We start from the raw sequence: 21730 nt of genomic DNA, 5'->3' as shown, positions 1-21730 counted from the left end.
AGGTTTAGGGGTCACACATTGAAATAGACGATCTACAAGCTCACAAGGTGTGAATGAAATTGTGAGCTTGTAGATCTGCAATGTTTGCGCTCCTAAGTATAACACAGGCTTTAGAGTTAGGGTTAATAATGACCCCCCCCCCCCCCAAAACTTTAATAATGGCATTTATAAATTTGCCAACCTAAAATTTCGATGTCCTCACAAGTATAGTAAACATGCATGTGTGTGTGCTTGTGTGCGTGCGTGCGCGTGCGTGTGTGCGCGCATGTGTGCGTGTGTGCGTGCGTGCGTGTTTGTGTGCGCGCATGTGTGCGTGTGTGTGCATGCGTGCGTGTCCTCCCCGGCTCCACTGATCCTAGCGGTTGGTGGATGAGACTGATGCGCATCGCCCCCATACTGTGCGTCATAAACTCCCAACCAGGTTTAATATCTCTGCTCTCCTGTCTCTCACCGCTCTTCCCCTCTGGTGTCTCCTTTCAAAGCCCTTAACGTTTGCTGTAATATATCGCATGCAATGCGATCATTCACTCATTCATTCCTTTTGTGGCCTTTTTCTTCCTCTTTTCTTTATCTTTCTTTCTCATTACCCTGTCTCATTACTCACTCTTATGTTCTTATGTCCTCTCTCTCCTACTACGTCCCCCCTAATGCTCCCTATCGGTCTCCCTCTCCCCCCCCCCCCCCCATATTCAGTGCTCCTTAACTTTCTCTCTAATCTATCGCATTCTTTCTTTCATTCGTTTTATCATAAAACTTGGGAGAGGCCACGAGGGAGAGGAAAGTTAAGTAGTTGTGAATTATCAGTGCACTTTTAATTGAGGAGCAGATTGATGTGTCCAATTAAGGCTAAGCGGAGTCAAAGTAATGAGCTTTAAGCCTACTTTTTTGTCTGTAGTATGACGGTGCCGCTTGCCGAAGTGAACAGATTGTCACGCTAACTACGCAGCAGCGCATTACAAAATGAACAGATATGTTTTCAAGATAACGGTGCCTCACATTGCGAATCAAACAGATTTTCAAGCTAACAACGTGTCGCAATGCTAGCTTGAAAATCTGCTTTTAGTGTGCTGAAGGACTCCTGCAAAGATTTCTGGTCGTTGTTTTCTTCCCTTTGTTCTTATGGTGTTTCAACTGTTGAGCTGTTCAGCAGGAAGTCATTGCATTTTGAACTGTCCTACTGTACAGGTGCGTGTGTTTGCCTGTCTCTCTGCGTGTGCTTTGACAAACTAGTGCCTACTGACTGCCTAGTTTTGCCTTTTATTTACAGAGGAGGTTTGTTGCCCGCCCATGTCTCACCCCTGCAGAAATACACATACAGTATACACACACACCGACTTACTCATATATATATATATATATATTTTTTTTACTTCATTTTTATCCCAAGATTTTGCAACCCCATTTTTGTGCCAATTGTCTATGTAATCCCGGCCGTATAGTGACCAGGATTATTGCATGTTTTTGTGAGGGTACACGGGGAGAACACGCAAACTCCACACACTCGTTTAGGTTAATCGAATAATCAAGAAATAGGTTTATGGACAAATACTGTTTGTCCACAAGAAGCTGGCAGACAGGACCTGTTAAACAGATCACGTCTCAACCCACTTGTCTCTCTTTGCCCTGGCTGCTGTGAGCACACAGTAAAATAAAATCGTCAATCCAAATCTGAAAGAGTGGTAACACTGTAAAGGGCAATGCTTTTTAAGCACATTTATAATGCATTATAATGCCTTTATAGGGCTTCATAACACTCATTATAATGTTTATAATTATGCATAACAACTTATAACAAGGCTTATGAAGTATTATTATTATTATTATTACTAGACCGATGCACGTTGGGCACCAATCTACTCCGGAACGATGTAAGTAAGTCGGGAACGATGCAAATTGGGAATGCATGCCCCACTCGGTTATGTAATACCCCTTGTACCCGTTGTCAGAGGAACCGTTGTACCGGTCTCTCTTAGCCGTAGAATACGACTCTCGTAGATGTACTTTATGATTATGACATTTTCAATCTACGAGAGTCGTAGACACTATTGCCCATGGCCAACGGGACTTTCAGCTCCTAGCCTGTCCGGGCTCCAAACATGTACAAATGCAAAAATATAGGTGCTTACCCCCAAGCCCCAAATGTTAACTAACTGTCAGGAGTTCTAGTGCAATGTAATAATCCATATTCTTCAATAAAGAAGTGTTTTAATGCCGTCTGTGGCCGATTCTGTCGGAAATTCACAATGGGCGGTAGTGACGAAGCACATCCGGAAATACAAAAAATTTAAACAGGCAGTCCACGAGGGGCGGGGAAGACAGACGGCATTAAGTCGGAGTAGACGAAACAAGAACAGGAGACCTGGTTCTGCCAGACCCCTAGTGGTTGAAATCTGAATGGCTGGGTAGGAAAAGAGGGACAGACCGACCGACCGACCGACAGACCGACCGACAAAGCCTCCTGTAGGCCGACCCCCTGGGTCTGGCAAAAAGTTGTCAAAGTACAGTTGTAACTCAAGTCCAGTTCACTAAGACTACAAGGGTGTTAAAGAGAAGGGAAGAAAGACCAGGGAACTGCCTGTGTGTTCTGTTCTGCGCTGCTCTTATCTGCTCTCTCTTCTCTATTATGCGCTCTCCTCTTCTCTATTATGCGCTCTCCTCTTCTCTATTATGCGCTCTCCTCTCCTTCCCATCAAGCCATCTATCTTCTATACAACACATCATAACTACCTTCATCCCTGCCTTAACTAATATATTATCTGTCATCTCCTCACAGAGCGAGAGACCAATCCAATATCAAGGCATACCTTATGTCTTTGAGTGTGTGTGTGTGTGTGTGTGTGTGTGTGTGTGTGTGTGTGTGTGTGTGTGTGTGTGCGCGCTCTTCTGTATGCATGTCAGTGTGGCTGTCTGCCACTGCAAACAATCTAATACCAATGCATATATTTCACCATTTTGGGGCGGGGGTGTACATCTTCGTGTGGGTTTGCATGCGTTTGCTTTGAGTGTGTACCTGCATGCCTGGTGTTGCTTATCTCAACTGTGTGTCCCTCTCTGCCTTTGGTCTTTCTGTCCTGTGTGTGTGTGTGTGTGTGTGTGTGACTGTGCGTGTCTTTGTGAGAGAAGAGCTGCCAAAACTATCTGACTTCTGCCACTGACAGATACCATTAGGCAGCTGTCAGTTCCTGATTGCTTCTCCGTATTCAAACAAAGAGAATACAGAGTGTGCTTATTATAGATGCATGTCTGTCTGTCTGCATGGCCAATATATCGGACACACGCATTGAGACCCATGGAGATGGACACATGTGTAGGCCTGTCACAATTATTACATAATCGCCTAGTCCCAATTGTTTGTGCGTAATCGTTTCCATGTTGGAAACCCTATTTTCAAATATTTTCCAAAAATAGTCAGGAAAATGGTCCTCATAATTCTCAAATGCTACTATACTGTACTTGTGGGGACATTTTGTTTGTGTTTTTAGTTTTTAACATTTTTAACTTTTTTTAAAAATGTTTATTTTGTTCCTGTTTTTGTAAAGCGACTTTACAGCGTATTTAGACAAGGGCTATGGTATGTATGTATGTATGTATTATTATTACCTCACAAGTATAGTAATACAAGTACAGTACACACACCTCACTGATATTGGACATTAATGAAATGATGGCCTGCAACACACACACACACACACACACACACACACACACACACACACACACACACACACACACACACACACACACACACACACACACACACACACACACACACACACACACAGTTGTGAGCATGAGATGCCAGTAGTGTGTTTTCTAATAGAGATTAATCACAGACTGTCTGCGCTTTGGAAAGTGAACAACGACAGGGTCAAGTTTATCTGCAGCCAGTGAGCACACTGTGTGTGAAACTCATCCTCATCCATTTACTGATGAATTCAGTACAAAGGACCACAATGGAAACAAGCGCCTGGGGCTTTTTGTGTTATCCTTTTAGCATAGCCTTTGACTGTACAACCTGAACTGTTGATAAGCATTTTAATATAGTATTCAATTAATCAATCAAACAACAATTACAAATTTCACTTGACTTTAGTATTCACAACCTGCCCAGCCTGATCTCACAGAATTTAGTATACATTGCACGGAGCCAGTGCATGTCATTCCGTGCATAGTCACCTAGAACAGTGTTTATCAACCCTGGCAAACGTCCCAATTTTGGGCCGGGGCTACTGCTGAGGTGTGCCGCGCCGTTTGAAGAAGGTTTGAAAAAATATCATTTAGATTTTTATTATTATTATTTTTTCGTGCATGCTGTTTTTTTTCGGGTCAGGTGTCACACTATTGCCCTATTTGGATTCAAAACGGCTAGTGGAAGCTGAAAAGCTACAAGTTTGCATGTCTGAATAATGCAAAAACAGAAATATTTGTTTGCATTTGCTTTTTTTCTCCCCCATATATTTTCATAATAAAAAAGTGCGTATCGTATCGAAGTTGTGTGCCCAATATCGTATCGTATCGTTTCATGAAATTAGTGTATCGGCACACCCCTAGTGTGTGTGTATATATATATACATATAATTATATATATATATATATACCGTATATCTAGGTGTGCCCTGGGATCTTTTGGCTATGCCAGGTGTGCCTTGGCAAAAAAAAGGTTGATAAACGCTGGCCTAGAAAACCCCAAAATCCGTGCATATGTACGGCAAGTCCCACGGTGGGCGTAACCAGTTGCAACCCGGAAAAACCCCGAAGCAGAGCAGTCCCCACAACAAAATGTACGATTCTGTGCCTATCGGTACATAACTCAAACGGCGCTGAGTAGGCTCAAGGGAACGTCGCAACGTGGCTCCAAAGTGGCTCCAGTTCCCTTGAGACTGCGTGCCTCCGAAATGGTTTAGTCATGCGAGGCGGCTATGCACGGATTTTCGGGTTTTCCAGTTGTCTATGCACGGAATGACACTCCCGTGCAATGTATACTAAGTCGTGTGAGATCGGGTTGACCTGCCAGATAGTGATGGGATGATAATCGTTATTATCGTTTATCGCGATAAAAATAAAACTCTAACAATACTCATGTTGCAGAGATTTATCATGAAATTGTCCATCATACATGGGTTGGCTCTGTACTTGGACCGCTTTTTACGTCTACACCAAATCTCTTCACCAAAAATAGCCGATCTACAAGCTCACAACGGGTTACGTTGTGAGCTGAAAGAGCTGCTATTTTTGGCTAATCCCCTCCCTCCCAGAATATGGATGATGGGGTGCAAGTGGTTAACAAAAGTGGCATTTTAAGTGAATTTTAAGCGTATTTTGTAATATATATATATATATTGTAGCATATTGTCCCATCCCTCAGCGCAGCCACAGTTTTACATAACTTGAGTTCGGCTCACACCTATGTTGCACCGCCGATCCGACTGATATGCCCAAAAAACGGAGATCTCTGTATCTGTCAGTCCATGTCCCCTTTATGCCCATACATGGAGATCCCTGATGTTATCAGTATATGCCCAAATATGGGTATGCCCCTTTTTGTGCTCATACATGGAGCCGATTGATTGTGTGTGTGTGTGTGTGTGTGTGTGTGTGTGTGTGTGTGTGTGTGTGTGTGTGTGTGTGTGTGTGTGTGTGTGTGTGTGTGTGTGTGTGTGTGTGTGTGTGTGTGTGTGTGTGTGTGTGTGTGTGTGTGTGTGTGTGTGTGTGTGAGAGAGATATGGTGCTCTTGTGTAGAGATGAGGCACATTATAACCCTGTGTATTTGTGCATAATATGTATGATAGTTCAGTACTTGAGAGAGAGAGGGGTCTGCTCTTGTGTATGCATGCGTGTTTGTGTATAATATGTGTGGTGTTTGGTAGTTGAACTGTGTGTGTGTGTGCGCGCAGTGAGTGTGGCCTAAGCCCCTGCAGGCAGCAGAGCAGTGCATTGACAGGCAGGTGGCTGATGACATGGCCGTAATAAATCACCGTCGTGATGCACCCAACCTCTGTAGCTCACAGCGACTTAAAAAAGAAGCCGTGCTGACCCACGGCATGCACGTCCGTGTGCGTGTTTGTATATATAATTAAGTTATGCTGTGTTTTCTTAAATACACGTAATGGAATTAGGGTTATATGGTAATGCAGTAGTCATACACATTGATGCAGAATTTGTCTTCCTCTAGGTCAATGGCTACACAGTAAAATCCTCCATGTTCATTTAACCCAGGGAGTGTACAGTTACGGGTCCATTTGGTTACATCTGCACATCTGCACCCAAATGGATAAAGTAATACTGAGCAATTTACTGTGACGGGGGCTTTTGTTAAATGAGAACAGCTGTGCCCCTATGTGGGGCTGCTAAGCTTCTATAAACATAATACATTTAATAGAAAATTACACTCTGCTCCCTTTCAACCCGCTGCTTGGATTAAAACCACTTTACCTCAGCCAGCGCCACTCGTGTAATGCTGCAGTAATAGTTGTCAATTGACAGTCATACATTGTATGTCTGAAATTCAGGTTGTTGGCAAAACAAGATTTAGACAAAACGTGTCAGGAACCTTTCCGTAAGAACATGATCGCCATGTATACGAGCAGTGTTTTGTTCTGTTTGTAAATTGAACCCTCTTAGTTATGTTATATTTATTGTATTTGACATTACATTGAACAAACCAGATGCGTTGTTTAAGTGTTATAGCACCATGAGTGCTAATACTAACACTTGTCCACAGGAGGCTTTTCTAAAAAAAAAAAAAAAACACTTGCATTATCGGCAGTGTCACACCAAAACGGGTAACATATTAAATGTAATAGTGACTCCAGAGGTTGTTGACTGTGGACATGATGACATGATGGCCCACCCCGTCCATATTTTGTACAGTGAGATAAAAAAAGAAAGAAAGAAAAGAAAAGGGATGTTTTGATGTGTTTTAAGCAATCTAATCTAATTCCGACTCCCCCTCATGTCTCCCAATCTCTCTGTCCACTGTTTCTCTGGGTCTCTCTGTAGCACAATCCTGTCTAAATAAAGAATGAAATGCCAACAAATGACCTTTGACTTCTAAAACTAACAAAAAACTAATCATGGGATGTGTGCTTGCATAATCCCCTGCATGGGTGCACGTCGAAAACAAATAATGAATTACATTTTTCTACTTTCAGGGAGTCTAAAAGCTACAAACAATCATCGTTATGTAACGGGTTCGAAAACATTTATCCGACAGATTATGAATTCTATGGATGATTAAGCCCTTGGATCAAAAGTCATGTGAATAGTATTGAGCTAACAAATGCTGTATCCATGTGTACTTAAAAGGCAAAAGAAAAGGCCCACAAAAACATCTACAGTACGAGTGCTTGATCTGTAATCTGTATTCTGTTATCAAAAATATGGTATCATCTCTTATAGTAGCAACACTTTTGTGTGTGTGTGTGTGTGTGTGTGTGTGTGTGTGTGTGTGTGTGTGTGTGTGTGTGTGTGTGTGTGTGTGTGTGTGTGTGTGTGTGTGTGTGTGTGTGTGTGTGTGTGTGTGTGTGTGTGTGTGTGTGTGTGTGTGTGTGTGTGTGTGTGTGTGTGTGTGTGTGTGTTTACATGGAAAGCAAAGCAGACATGGATTGCAATGCTAAGAATGTCAGACCTTGCTTTTATTGTTATACATAGGCATAGATGTTAAAATGCCAATTTTGTCTTTTCTACGGACTTTAGTCACCACACTGCTTTTACAATTGAAGAACTTCATCTAAAGATCATCCTGGCCTCTCACAGCTGGATAAACCAGCCTCAGTGCCAGAGGGGACTGTGGGTTTCCAGGGGTCAGTTGGCAGAGGAGACTGCTTGTCTCTGAACCCCACACACAGACACACGGGTTTAGAAATAACAGAAAAGCGCTGCATGGAAAGTATAATATCGCTCTCAGCTATTGATGTTTGTTCTGAAGTGATCTAATAGGCCCGGCGTTTAGGGAGGGGGGGGACAACACTCACAGTCACACAGATAAATGCTGATTAAAGCAGGAATGTGCTGGAAGCCACTTCTGAATGTGCTGACACCAAAAGAGTCTGATAGAACGTATTAAGGCATGAGGCCGGGAGAGTTATGATTTTATTTCTCTGAAATGTGTCAAAATGTGTGCCAAAGAAAACGGTGGCATAATGATGTGGAAGTTAGAACCCTTGCTGTGTTGCCACCGATGTTTCCTGAACGGGGGCAAGTGGTTGTCACTGTTGCCAGATTTTGCAAGAGAAACAAGCGGACAGGTCTACGAAAAGAAGCACATTAGATCACATTAACCCTATACATCAGTTATTTGAAAATAACCGATCTACTAGCTCACAACGCGTCGTGGTGCAACACGTTCTGAGCTTGTAGATCAGCATTTTTTTTTAAATCTTGACAGAAGTGTAAAATAAAAAATGGAATATGCTTGGAACATTTTAGCAACACAAATCTTGTATGGGGTGTCCCTGGCACATACTATTTTCAGATTTTTGGGAAAATGTTTGAGAACAACAGCAAGCCCAAATTGGCAACTACACTTTAGAAACACGCCCACCTACCCCGCAACTACCAATATTTTACAAGCGACTTTACAGAAAAGCAAGCCCAAAGTCGCTTATAGTAAGCAGACCTGGCAACACTGGTGGTTGTGGCTATTGAAACGGAGCAGGCGAGAGCAGCCTTCCTGTTTTGCAGCGTGTGATAGCTGATATTCTGTTTGGGTATTATGATTTGGTTCCAGACACGAGGAGCTTATCTGTTTTAGACTACTAGGCAGACAAACAGCGTAATCCTCAAAGCGTCGTTACATCATCAGCCTCTGGGCCTTGCTTTAGCACTTACCCACATGAACCCCTAGCATCCCTTATTCTGGGCATTTTTAGGTCGACATTCTGCGAAAATAGGCAAAGATTCAGCTGACATAGCTGATCTTCTGTAACACTTTTTCGGTGTTCTAGTTTTTGGCAAAGAGATTTGGTGCAGAGGGACAAAATGAGGGGGACCAACCAAGGATATAGCCTCGGGGGACCCCAGTCAAAGAAGTATAGGTTTAAAATGGTTAAACCCTATTATATATATAGTATATATACTGTACATCCTGGCACAGCTGATAATGTGATTGATTGGGATTCTGCATAGATCAACCAAGTATGATGCAATGTGATTAATGGATTCATGGATGGCAGATTAAGCTGGAGACCCATTTGCAGCATGCAGCACAAGCTCACTGATAGATAGGCTTCCCTGCAAAATAATGAGGAATGGAGGCTTTCCTCAAACCCAATATCAATTTATATGGTCAACGTCATAAAAGTCTCTCCCGCTAGCCTGTCTTCCATTTGTTTGAAAAGCTATAGCTTCCCCTGCAGTTTTAACTGCTGCAGAGAGCATTCCAGTGGAACAGATACAGCCGCTTAATAGTACAGTGCTTTCAAACAGGCTTTATGATGTTGCAAATTTATATGCATGTACAGCATCACAAAGCCGGTGTTTTTCCAGTGATGGCTGATAGAGGAAGAAGATTGGATTTTTTTAGAGGTGTCTTAAATGCATGGGAGTTAGTTATCATTCACACGTACAGGACGGTGTTCTTGGACGTCATGTGGCCCGTCTCTGTTAGACATATATCGTTTTAATGTTTTCTTTTGTAAATTAATGCCTACTACTTCATCATACAAGAGTGTGAAAATAGCAGATCTACAAGCTCAAACGCATCGCAATGCGACACGTTGTGAGCATGTAGATCGCTATTGTCACTGTTTTAACATGTTTATAAAAAATTACAAAAAAATGAACGGTGTTGGACATACAAGGTTTCCAACCAACAGCGACAATATGATGTATCTGTTATGTACAGTACTGTATGACTCCAGATTTGGCCAAGGTTTCTCACACACACACACACACACACACACACACACACACACACACACACACACACACACACACACACACACACACACACACACACACGCACACACACACACTTGAGTTGACCATCATAGATCCTACAAAGCCACATAAAGTGTTACTGTTTCAAACATTCATCCATGTGTTATTTCCCTCTCTCTCTCCACCAGTGCGCTACCTGTTGAAGAATAACGTGAGCCCGGACCTCTGCAATGAAGATGGCCTCACTGCCCTGCATCAGGTGAGATATAGTCTCTCTCTAGCTCTGTCTGTACTATCTGTCTAGTTGGTCTGTCTGCACTCTCCCATCTCCACCCATGCATTCAGATGTTTATTTGTTCTCCTGTGACCTGTGTGAACTCTCACTCTGTCTCATTCGTCTTCCTGTGTCTCTGTTGTCTCTCTCTGTTCAATACATAAAAAAGACTGTGAAGCAAGATTAACCCATTAAGACCGTGAAAAGCATCTGTCATTTTAGATTTTAACCATTATTTTACACTTTGGCTATTCAAAAATAGCAGATATACAAGCTCATAGTGCGGCACCGAAAAATTATGAAATGTTTAGCAAATCTTTGAGTATATATATTTTTTAAAGCGAACATTTTTAACTCAAATGTTTGCTTCTGGGGACTCTACAAATGTCTTCTAAATCCTAACAGCTTTTTTCTGTTTCTATATCAGTGGTTTATATTTGAGTTAAAAATGTTCGCTTTAAAAACATATATATATCCAAAGATAAAAAATAAAAAAAGCATATATACTAGCTCGTAGCGTGGCACTTGGTGCCGCGTTATGAGCTTGTATATCTGCTATTTTTAATAGCCAAAGAAATCTAATAATGACACAGATGCAATCCCGGTCTTAATGGATTAAGAACAACAAATATGCCACCATACAAGATCTGTGCCGTGTTTTCACATGACATGCCAATCGAATATGCCACTACATTGGCTGCACTTCAGCTTTAGTTTTAAATGATTTAGTGTCAACTTTGCCAATGCACATTCCAAGTCACTGGCACTCTTCTGATTCTAGTTTTACCTGTGATCTCTATTCCGAGGGAGGTGAAGGTGATGGAAACCTCATGTACTGTGCCAGCATCTACATACCCTGCCTGGTTGACTGTGTTTGTATGTGGAGTAAACACATTATCGTTGCCGTCGGGTGGAAACCTTGCATCTCCAAAACCATTCCCTTTTCAATTATTATTTTATGTTTGTGAGCACGCACGCACGCATGCGTGTGTGTGCTTTTTAATAATTTTGTAATATTATTTTTCACGAAGAACCAGGAGATAATTATTTGCCTGCCAGCAAAAAAATCGCTTTATTTATTTATTTACTCTGGCAGTGGAAGAGTTAACCAGAGTGACTTACAAGTGTGAGATCAGACTAAACAGAGTAAGCATGAACCCTGGTCAACAAACGACAGGTCACATAAGTTGAGTACAAAGAGAACAATGTAGTGCTCCAAAGACCAGGTAAACATCAAACCTAGCATCTGTCTAAACATGCTATCTAAATAACATTTTTAAAGAACACTTCACGTTCACCAAAACATTTCTTTTTCATTTCTTTACTGCACCCCATGAAGTAAAGAAATTCATGGAGATCTTTTTTATTTTTTTTCTCACATTCCTGAGCCAATAATCCAATATACTGTGGCTTACACTGTACAGGAAGTGGTAGGAGACCAATGCAAAACTTTATAAAAGAATAATAAACTTCAAAACAACTCTCACAGTGTAATCACTGCGATGCCTACTGATGAGCCAGGTTTCAAAGAAAATGTTTTAAATATGGTATTGTGCTTGTTCTCCACGTATTCAAGGCTTCATGGGGTGAGTAACCGATAGAAAAAAAGTAATTTTTTGGTCTGAAGAGGTGAGTCTTCAGACTAAAGCGGTAGCAGTGAATATGCAGTTCTTCTGACTGCAAGAGGGAGTTCATTCCACAGCTTGGGAGGTCGGGACGTGTGGAGGAAATGACAAATTATCAGAAGAAATTATGTTCAATTAAAGAACTACAAGAGTCGAGTCACTGGTGTTCACTCAGTGATACTGAATAGTGTTGAACATTGCACAGTTGACAGGATCTGCACAGTTCATATTGGGTATTCATACTGTTCCATTTTAATTGAATTGTTGCGTGGGAGAGATTATTTTTTACAGGGATAGTATTAGTATTTGACACACTGCTGTGTAATGGAGCATTCAAATTGTTTCTGAAATTGTTTTTTAACTGCACTCCGTATTCAGCAGATTAATGTATTCTGACTTGGGACACATTGTTACAGAGGATTAAATGTTTTCTCACCCGCTAGTTGGTAGTAAATGAAGCGTTCAAATGTAAAGTCGACAATATTTAGGCTTTTTAACTGTGTGGCTCTAGTCTAGCCGTCTAGAAGAGGGGCCAGTCTGACTGTCTGTCTGGTGTTAATCCGCTTGACTGATCAGCGCCTTTATGCATATATTTTATACTTTATTTTTATAATGGAAATCAACAGGGCTCTGATCGTGCTGAAACCTGGCCCAAAGTTGGATTCATATGTCATAGATATGTCATAGATGACGGACATCATATAGTAGAAGACTGACATCACAAGCTGGCCACATGAAGTCTGAGATCTACAATTGAGCCAAGCTATTCCAATTTACAATTACAATTTTACAATTACAAATATTATTAGTATTTAGCAGACGCTCTTCATCCAGAGCAAGGTAAACACATTATGAAATGCAGACCCAGTTTATTCCCTCATGGATCCAGTGATCTACATGATTAGATTTTTCTCTGTTTGCACATTATGAGGAATCTGTTTTGGTGATGTCAGTGCATTACACTGAATAACGACAGTATTGAGAAATATGTACTCAGTCAGTAGGCTCTCTGAGATAAGGATAAAGAAAGATAGAAAAGCATGAGTCAGAGTGCCAAGACGTTAAAAGTGTCAAGAACCATGAAATCAAAGCCAAACGACCAGCAGTGAGTAACTCTGAAAGAATGGACCATCTTGAAAACCAAAGCAGAAGAATTAATAATATTGTTTGTTAATGAAGGTATTGTGACTGACAAAGGAGAGAGGGTGCAAACGGGCAGTCGGGAACCGGTCGAGTATATATAAACTGTATATATGTGTGTGTGTGTGTGTTGGGGGGGGGGGGGGGGGGTTAAGCAAATGTGGTCTCATTGGAGTCTTTAATATCCCGCTCTCTTTGTTCTAACTGCACATAGTAGTCTCACACATCCACAAACCATTTAAGGCAGGGGCTGGAGGAAGACAATCATCAGCGATAAAAAGAATGTACCCACTCTGTAGTCCCTTAAGTGCAATTTATTGCTTTATCAGACTTCATCAGAGTCTGATGAAGAGCATGGGCTGGAAATGTCACCACTACTGTTAGATGTACCAATAAATTGCACTTAAGGGAGCTATAGAGTGTGCCTCTCCGCTCCGCGGACCTTCTTTTTATCTTTTATGACTCTTTGGTCTGCCCGTAAAAATGACGGTCGCTATCCAGTCCAGAACTATGATGTTGACCTAGCGAGTAGACAAACTGCTTTGAGAATGTGAGCGCTACTTAAAAAGGAAAACTCGAATATATTTATTGACTTTAACAACTTTAAACCTGGCTTCCCCTATTTTGGGCATGTTATTATAGTTGGAAATCTTTGACAAAGTATATAGGGCTTTATTGGTTAAAAGGATCCCTGGCTAATAAGCCAAATATGCATTAATACATTGTAATTGTCCTCTATAACTAAAATGTAAAATTAAAAACACCTTAGATATTTTACTTATTTTAGAAATAGTTCATCTTTTACTCAAGGGGAACAACGCCCGTCGCAAGTTGATGATGTCATTTGTCCATCCTGCCCTATGGAATGTTATTAGCATGTCCTAATAAAAAACAACGTAATACTTCCTATGGTTAATATGAATATCAAAGCAATATTTGAACTACATTTTATTGCCATATGAATTCCATACATTCCATAGGGCTGGACCACACATGGACAAAATGACATCATCAACCTGCGATGGGTGTTGTCCCCCTTCAGTAAAAGATGAACCATTTCTAAAACTAGACCAGTGCCCGTCGGGCACGATGCAAATAGGAAATGCATGCCCCACCCTGTCATACAATGCCCGGTAAAACCGTTGTCAGAATATACCCGTTGTAAACGTCTGTCTGTCTGTGTCCCTTTCGTGCCCATACAGTATATGGAGATCCCTGTATCTGTCTGTCTGCCTGTGGTCCTTTTATGGCCATATATGGAGATATCCATATCCGTCTATCCATGTCCCTTTTATGCGCATATATATGGAGAATGGAGATCCCTGATGTTATCAGGTCAGTATATGGCCATATGGTCATGGCCATATATGGGCATATCGGGGGGGCTATATGTCTATTTTGATTGATTTATTTGCTGCCACTTGTTTACTTGAATATTGCTGACCCAGGAATGTTGATCTGTTGCCTCTGACATTATGGCTTCCTTGCTTGTGATTCTTTTGTGTCATGTATGATCTGGGTGGGCTGCCAATAAATTGCCCCCCTTGGGATAAAGAATAATCTGAATCTGATAGGGGGAAACTAGTGAGACGAGAACCCTACACCAGGACTGGCAAATGTGGTATTTGCAGTACTAGTTCTTGATACAAAAATCACGAGCTTTGAAAAAGCTTATTCTTTCACATTTACAACTTCACATGGCATAAATGAAGATAAATCCAATTTCAGTGTGTTTGTTTGTTGTTTTTAATTAAGCAAGCTTTCTCTGTGTGGGCTGTTTTCCATTACCACACACAGGCTATGAGCCACAGCACTTATCTGCTCTGTTGAAGGTTGACAGTTTGGATTAGCCTGAAGGCTGGATAACATCCTTATCCATTCAAATAATTGTTTTTTAAATAAAGTGCACAATTAATGACACATTATTTATTTATGTATCCGAGTCTCCATTCCTTTGCCTTTTCAGAGGCCTTTTTAACAGTTTTTGAAATTAGTTTTGCTTTTTGCTGGAAGTTTGAAACCTATTCCACAGAATAATTGCCCTTTATCTGACATATTTTTCTTTACCTTGGTGAAAAAAAATCCCAAATGCAAATAATTTTCAATATAACCCTTTTTTGTCTCCGCCAGGCCGAAAGGCATGGCGAGAGAGTATGTTTTTCCCCCTGTCCGTCCGTCCGTCCGTCCGTCCGTCCGTCCGTCCGTCCGTCCGTCCTTCTGTCTGTGACCAGCTAATCTCCACCACCGTTGGCCCGGTCGCTGTGAAACTGCGCGCACACACTCCCTGGATGCCACAGCAATGGTCGGTCGGTCGGTCGGTCGGTCGGTCGGTCGGTCGGTCGGTCCCTCTTTTCCTCTGCACACACGTCATGCGAAGTCCGGCCATTCAGATTTCAACCACTAGGGGTCTGGCAGTGCTCCGAGGAGCACCTTTTCTAGTTCAGTCAGCCTGTCATAGCGCCACCATTAGGCCGACTTTTGTAAAACACATTTTTTGATATTACTCCTACAGATTTTGTCCAAAAAACACACAAATCGGTACACAGTATCTCTATGGTCATGTGATCAACACGGATCTGTCCGATTTTCCATATTCCATCCTGATTGGCTAAGATTGGCTTCCAAACTTTGCAGGATTGGTTCGTTTTGAACAAAATGCCTCAAAGCATGAACGCAGCATGTGATTTCCGTGAAGTTTTCCACGTAGATTCCCACTTTGCCTAGGAAGACATTCCACTTGAAAACTTTCAAATCAGCCTCATGGTGGCGCTGTAACAGGCCGATTTGGGTTTTTACCTATAACTGCACCGATCTGCGTGAAACTTTGCACGCACACTCCCTAGAGGCCAAGGAAAAACCTTTGCCCTGCATTTTTCAGATATGCCTTTTAGAGCGCCAGGGGGCTGACTTTTGTAAAACACATTTTTTGCTCTTACTCCTTCAGATTCTGTCCAAAAATCACGCAAATCAGTACACCGTATCTCTATAGTCATGTGATCAAGATGGATGTGTCCGATATTTCATATTCCATCCTACTTGGCTAACATTGGCTTCCAAAGCTTGCTGGATAGGTCCGTTTTGAAAAAAAATCCTCAAATCATGAACGCAGTATACGATTTCCGTGAAATTTGGCACACACATTCCCACTAGGCCGAGGAAGAAATGCCACCCTTTTCACATTGGCCTGTTATAGCGCCACCAGCAGGTCTAATTTAGCAAACCACATTTTTGGAACAAAATGCCTCAAATCATGAATGCAGTACTGATTGCTGTGAAAGGCCTAAGAATAAATGGCACCATTTTCACATTACCCTAGTATAGCGCCACCAGGAGGCCATAATAACCTACCTGACCTGGCGGAGACTTGTGCTCCGAGGAGCACTTTTTCTAGTTATGATCTGATTCAATATAGTAAAGAGTATGACTATTTGACCTACCCATTATATTGTTTATTGTCTTCCACAATTTCTTCATGATTCTTTATTTAATTTATCCTATTTGGTTGTATTTATTTTTCATTTTCCTATGAATGTTTGTGATTCTGTGAATCTGATTTCAGATGCCATTCACCGTTGTCACCAGTAGTAACTAAGTAGCCTTGGGAACCAGCGGTCCCCGAACCACGTGGCCCCATAGGTCAGGAGTAGGGATGGGAAGATATGACATTTTCATGTCACGATCATTGTGACCAAAATAATTGCGATTTACGATATTATCACGATAATGTAAATATGCTTACAAATCTTAAAATGCCACTTTGTATATCTTAGATATCTTAGAGGGGGGGGGGGGGAGATGAAGATGATTAGATATTCTAGAAAGACAGGAACTGACCATGTCCTTGTTTATGACTCTTAACACATTCGGTGCCAGAACAGATTACGTTCAGTGCCAGAAATCTCACCATTGAGCTGCGCGGCACTGTTTTAAGCTGTAGACTCCAAGACGAGCAATCCATGGGGAAAAAAAGCATGCATGCATTTTGGACGATGGTCCTGGCTAACGCCTGGAACGATAACATCTTTCACGCGGGTCACATTGGCAAAGCGATCGCCCATACAAAATGAGTCGTTTTCCCCAACGTAAAAAGTTTCTGGGTTATAGGGGTTTTAGAGAAGGAGATAGAACGGAAGCGGATGGGGAGCCATGTGTTTTGGCACGGTGATCTATAAGGCCCTTCCTTCTCAGAAACACTGTGGGTGATTCCAGAGCTGCTCCAGCCCCTCCCGTGTGAAAAAAAAAAAAAAAAAAAAGAGACTGAGACTGAAAACACGGTTCAGACCGTTTTCGGCACCGAAGCGCTACTCGGTGCAAACACGGTTCAGACCGTGTTTGGCACCCGATGTGTTAACAGCTGCTGGGTAGAAGCTCTTCCTGAGCATTGAGCCTCAAACTCTTACCAGTCCACAAACACTCTGTTTCCAGAGGTGTTGCCTTTCTACATCTCTGCATATCTGTCTGTGTGTCGTTATCTCAATATGCCCAAATATGGATGACTGATGTCATAGTACTGGTGTCATACTGACAAAACACATCTTATTATTAGCACATTTCATCTTATAGATCTTGCTAAAATGGCCATTCACTTTGAGTAACGTCATTTGCTATTCCATAATAATGATGTCATCAAGGAATGACATCACACCATCGTCATCACATTCAACATAATTGTCCTTTTAAATGTTTTTATCCTATTTCCCAACACAACACCATTCAGCAACTGTTACCAACACATTGCCTTAATTGCCTTCTAACCTCTTCTGTAAATTAGTTGCACTGATTCACAGTGGTGCTGGTGTGTGAAATGTTTCACTGGACGTCTGAAAGGAGGACATAGGCTTTCCTTTCCGGCTGCTGTGGTAGTCGGACACAAGCTGTACTCTTTTGGAGGTTACGGTAACAGTCATTATATTGATGTCCACATCTTCAACACACTGTCTTTACGCTGGATGAAGTTGACCACAGTGAAAACTGGAGGAGGAGAACATCACCTTGAGGTTCCCTGCGTGCGCGCGGGCCACACAGCTGTTCTGGTAGAAGATATTGTCTACATCTGGGGGGGATATCCTTACTGTAACGTGCTTTATTCATTTGATGTTGACAACCACAGATGGTCCAAACCCAATATTTCTGATACCGTTCCAGAGGGGAGGAGCTACCACTCAGCCTGTGTCTTGAGGAAGGTCATGTATATTTATGGAGGAATCACACAGCTGACTGGACCCACTAATGACATCTACAAGTTGGACACCACCACAATGGTCTGGTCTTTAATTAACACCAGAGGAACTCCTGCACCTGTTTCATCATATCACTCTGCCACTATCATCGGGACAAAGATGTTTGTATTTGGGGGCAGGGGGAACCAGTGGGACGTCTACAACAACAAGGTCAGAGTGTTTGACACAGAGACCAACTGCTGGCTGAGCACACCTTCTGCACAGCTTCTTCCGGAAGGATGCGGGATGCATTCAGCCTTTGCCTACAATGGAGAGCTGTACATATTTGGCGGCAGCAACTCGAAGCAATTCTTCAATGATCTGCGGAAATTCAATCCACAGACCCACTCATGGAAGAAGGTTGAGCCCAAAGGGAAAGCCCCGTGTAGCACGACTTGGATGTGCTGTTGCATGGTGGGAGATCGTATCTTCCTCTTTAGAGGATGCAACCCACTTGATTACCTATATATCTTAGATTTAAATCCTAATCTGAAGATGTTATGCAAACTAGCAGTTATTCAGTACGGTGTGGAGCAGTCTGAACTCACACATGACATCAGGTGGGAACTGGCAGCCATGACCAACAATAACTGAAAACCTAACATAGCCCTATAAAAAGAGAAACAAACTGTGGTGATCCCATTTAAATAAATAAACAAACAAACAAACAAACAAACAAAACAAACTGCAAGTGGCAACGGGGTCGAAGCATATCAGAGACAGATGATGAAGAGGAAGATGATGGCCCTCAGGAGAAAATGCAGACGAAGAGGAAACATAAAAACATCATGTGGTTCACAGTGACATGTGTAGACCAAGGACCAGTGGAGATTATACCCAGAGCTAAGTGGATGATGTGGGAAGACGGATTCTCATCTGGAACTGTTACCTCCGCGACCCTCTGGATAAGTGGATGAAGATGGATGGCTGGATGGATGGATGGATGGCTGGATGGATGATGGATGGATGGATGGATAAGTGGGTGGATGGATGGATTCACCAAATTAACACGTTGCCTGCCATGGACGCATAAAGTCGTTCTATTAACAAGACCAGGAGACCTGGTTCTGCCAGACCCAGAATAAGTACTTTATAAGATCAGAGCACTACGTCACGGCTAAGCCGGACTTCACATGACGTGTCAGCCTGTGTCTATGCCCATGTATGGACGAAAGAGGGACAGACATTTATCCCCATATATGGACGAAATAGGGACATGTGGGATAGGGGATGTAAAATAGTCCACTTGCCTGCCAAGACGCATAAAGTCGTTCTATTATAAAAACAATTTTTAGAATTCCACAAGGGGCACCCTAACACAGCTTTGGAATGATCCATCGTCACTTAGAGAAGAAGTATGTGGATGTGACGTTATTCCAAAAAACGTCACATCCATCCACCCTGACTATGGGATTTTTAGAACAAGACCAGGAGACCTGGTTCTGCCAGACCCAGAATAAATTCCTAGTACTTTATAAGGACTTCATATGACGGACTTCGTATGACGTGTCAGCCTGTGTCCCTTTTATGCCCATGTATGGAGAAGAAAGGGTCCCTTTTATACAGCCGGTCTTTTTCGCCCATGTATGGACGAAAGGGGGCAGAGCCTCACGTAGGCCGACCCTCTGGGTCTGGCAAAAACACTCCTAACTCAGTTTCTTTTTTTTTTGCATTGAAAACCACTTGCCATAGCCCCAAAATGGCCGATCGGTGTTGGAATGTTATTGTTCCAATGGACACACGGATCCCTCCGCCTTCTCACAGGGACTTTTTTTTTGTACACAATCTAGCTTCCACTGAGTTTCAAAGATCGTCTGATTAAGGTAATTACGCTGGCAAGGGGATAAAAAACAATGTTTAATATCTTGGCAGGTAATGTTAAGACTAGAGAGAGGGGCGTGTCTATACAATGAATATATATATATAATATCTAAATACTGAATCAAGCAACTGTCCGGGGTGCTCCCAAAAGCCTGATAATTTTCGCGATAATTACAGTACCCCGCGATACTGTTATCGTGGACATTTTTTAATCGCGATATACGATAATATCGTATATCGTCCCATGCCTAGTCAGGAGCCTGTCTCCTGTTTCGTTAGCATGAGGCAACTTGATGTACAAGTACACCCCTGGACATGATGCTAGTATGTCGCAGCGCAGGCACTTACCCCCCATACTTTCTTTCATCTTAGAAATATTGCGCGAATTAGAGACTATCTGTCGTTAGACGATGCAAAGACGCTGATCCACGCTTTTGTTTTCTCTCGGCTTGATTACTGCAACGCACTCTACTCTGGCCTGCCAAAGAAAACAACTGACAGATTACAACTTGTTCAAAATGCGGCAGCCAGAATTTTAACTAAAACCAGGATGAGAGAACATATCACTCCAGTTCTTGCTTCACTACACTGGCTCCCGGTTGTTTTTAGGATTGATTTTAAAATTCTTTTAATAGTTTATAAAGCTCTAAATGGTCTGGCACCTACCTACCTCTCTGACTGCCTAGAGAGATATGTTCCAAACCGGGCCCTCAGGTCTTCAAGTGCTGACCTGCTCGAGGTGCCTACAATGACGTATAAAAAATACGGTGAAGCAGCATTCTGCTTTTACGGACCGACAGTGTGGAATAAACTCCCATTACACCTAAGACAGGCAGCCTCTGTCGATAGCTTTAAAGCACAGCTCAAGACCTATTACTTCACTCTTGCTTTTAGCTGATTCTTTGGTTGATTTTTAATTCCTCACTGTATTCCCTATTTTAATGTTGTTTTATGCCTTTGCTTTTGCCTTTGCTTTTATTTTATTTTATTTTATTTTTGTTTGCTTTATTGTTAAATTGGTTCTAACTGTAATTGTATTCTTGCTCTGTAAAGCACTTTGAGCTGCATTTCATGTCATGAAAGGTGCTATACAAAAAAAGTTTATTATTATTATTATTATTATTATTATTATACAACCCTTGATGCTTGATTGAAATTTTTGGAAAAACAGGGTTTTCACCCGACAGTGACAATAGGTTTGAGGTACAGTATATCTACAGAGCAATTCCATGGGAGGTGTCATGCGGTCTGTTGTGGTTGTGCCAAGCAAGTAGGCATTAATGGATACCTTTTTTTAACATTTTGGAGCGGTGTAACCGCTCCTATAAGAGGTGAAAGTTGAAAGTTTTTCTTTCCGTCACGAAAATGTGTCTTTCGCTGTGACGCCATGCTGTGGAAAACACGCCCATAGGCTAAGCTTTGCAGGACGTGCTGTGATTGGCTAGCAAGACACATGATGAAATTAACTTCGAACTTCGCAGACGCGCTGTGATTGGCGAGAGAGACGCATGATGAAATTAATAATAATGTAAAAAATGTAAGCACGTCACTTCGCAGGACGTGCTTGTGATTGGCTACCAAGATGCATGATGAAATTAATAACTCATAAATAGCACCGCTCACTTCACACTGGGTGTGATTTTTTTTTTTTAAGTCTTTGGTATGACTCGGCTGGGATTGAACCCCTGACCTCCCAATCTCAGGTCGAACACTCTAGACAATACTGCCAACGTGTTCAACTTTCAATTTTAATCATTTAACCCTACAAAGCC

At 42.0% G+C, this 21730-nt stretch overlaps 1 protein-coding gene across 1 annotated transcript in view; it reads left to right on the top strand.

Annotated features, from left to right (window-relative positions):
* The window catches only part of ppp1r16b (protein phosphatase 1, regulatory subunit 16B), a 147574-nt gene that overhangs the window by 75280 nt on the left and 50564 nt on the right, over positions 1-21730 (top strand). The window contains exon 3 of the mRNA XM_080424405.1: positions 10068-10138. Coding sequence (XP_080280531.1) covers positions 10068-10138 — 71 coding nt within the window. The remainder of the gene's footprint in view (positions 1-10067; positions 10139-21730) is intronic.

This window comes from Gymnoscopelus braueri (assembly GCF_963280865.1).
Source record: "Gymnoscopelus braueri genome assembly, chromosome: 3".
Lineage (NCBI taxonomy): Eukaryota > Metazoa > Chordata > Actinopteri > Myctophiformes > Myctophidae > Gymnoscopelus > Gymnoscopelus braueri.
This window is presented reverse-complemented; position numbering and strand designations above follow the sequence as displayed.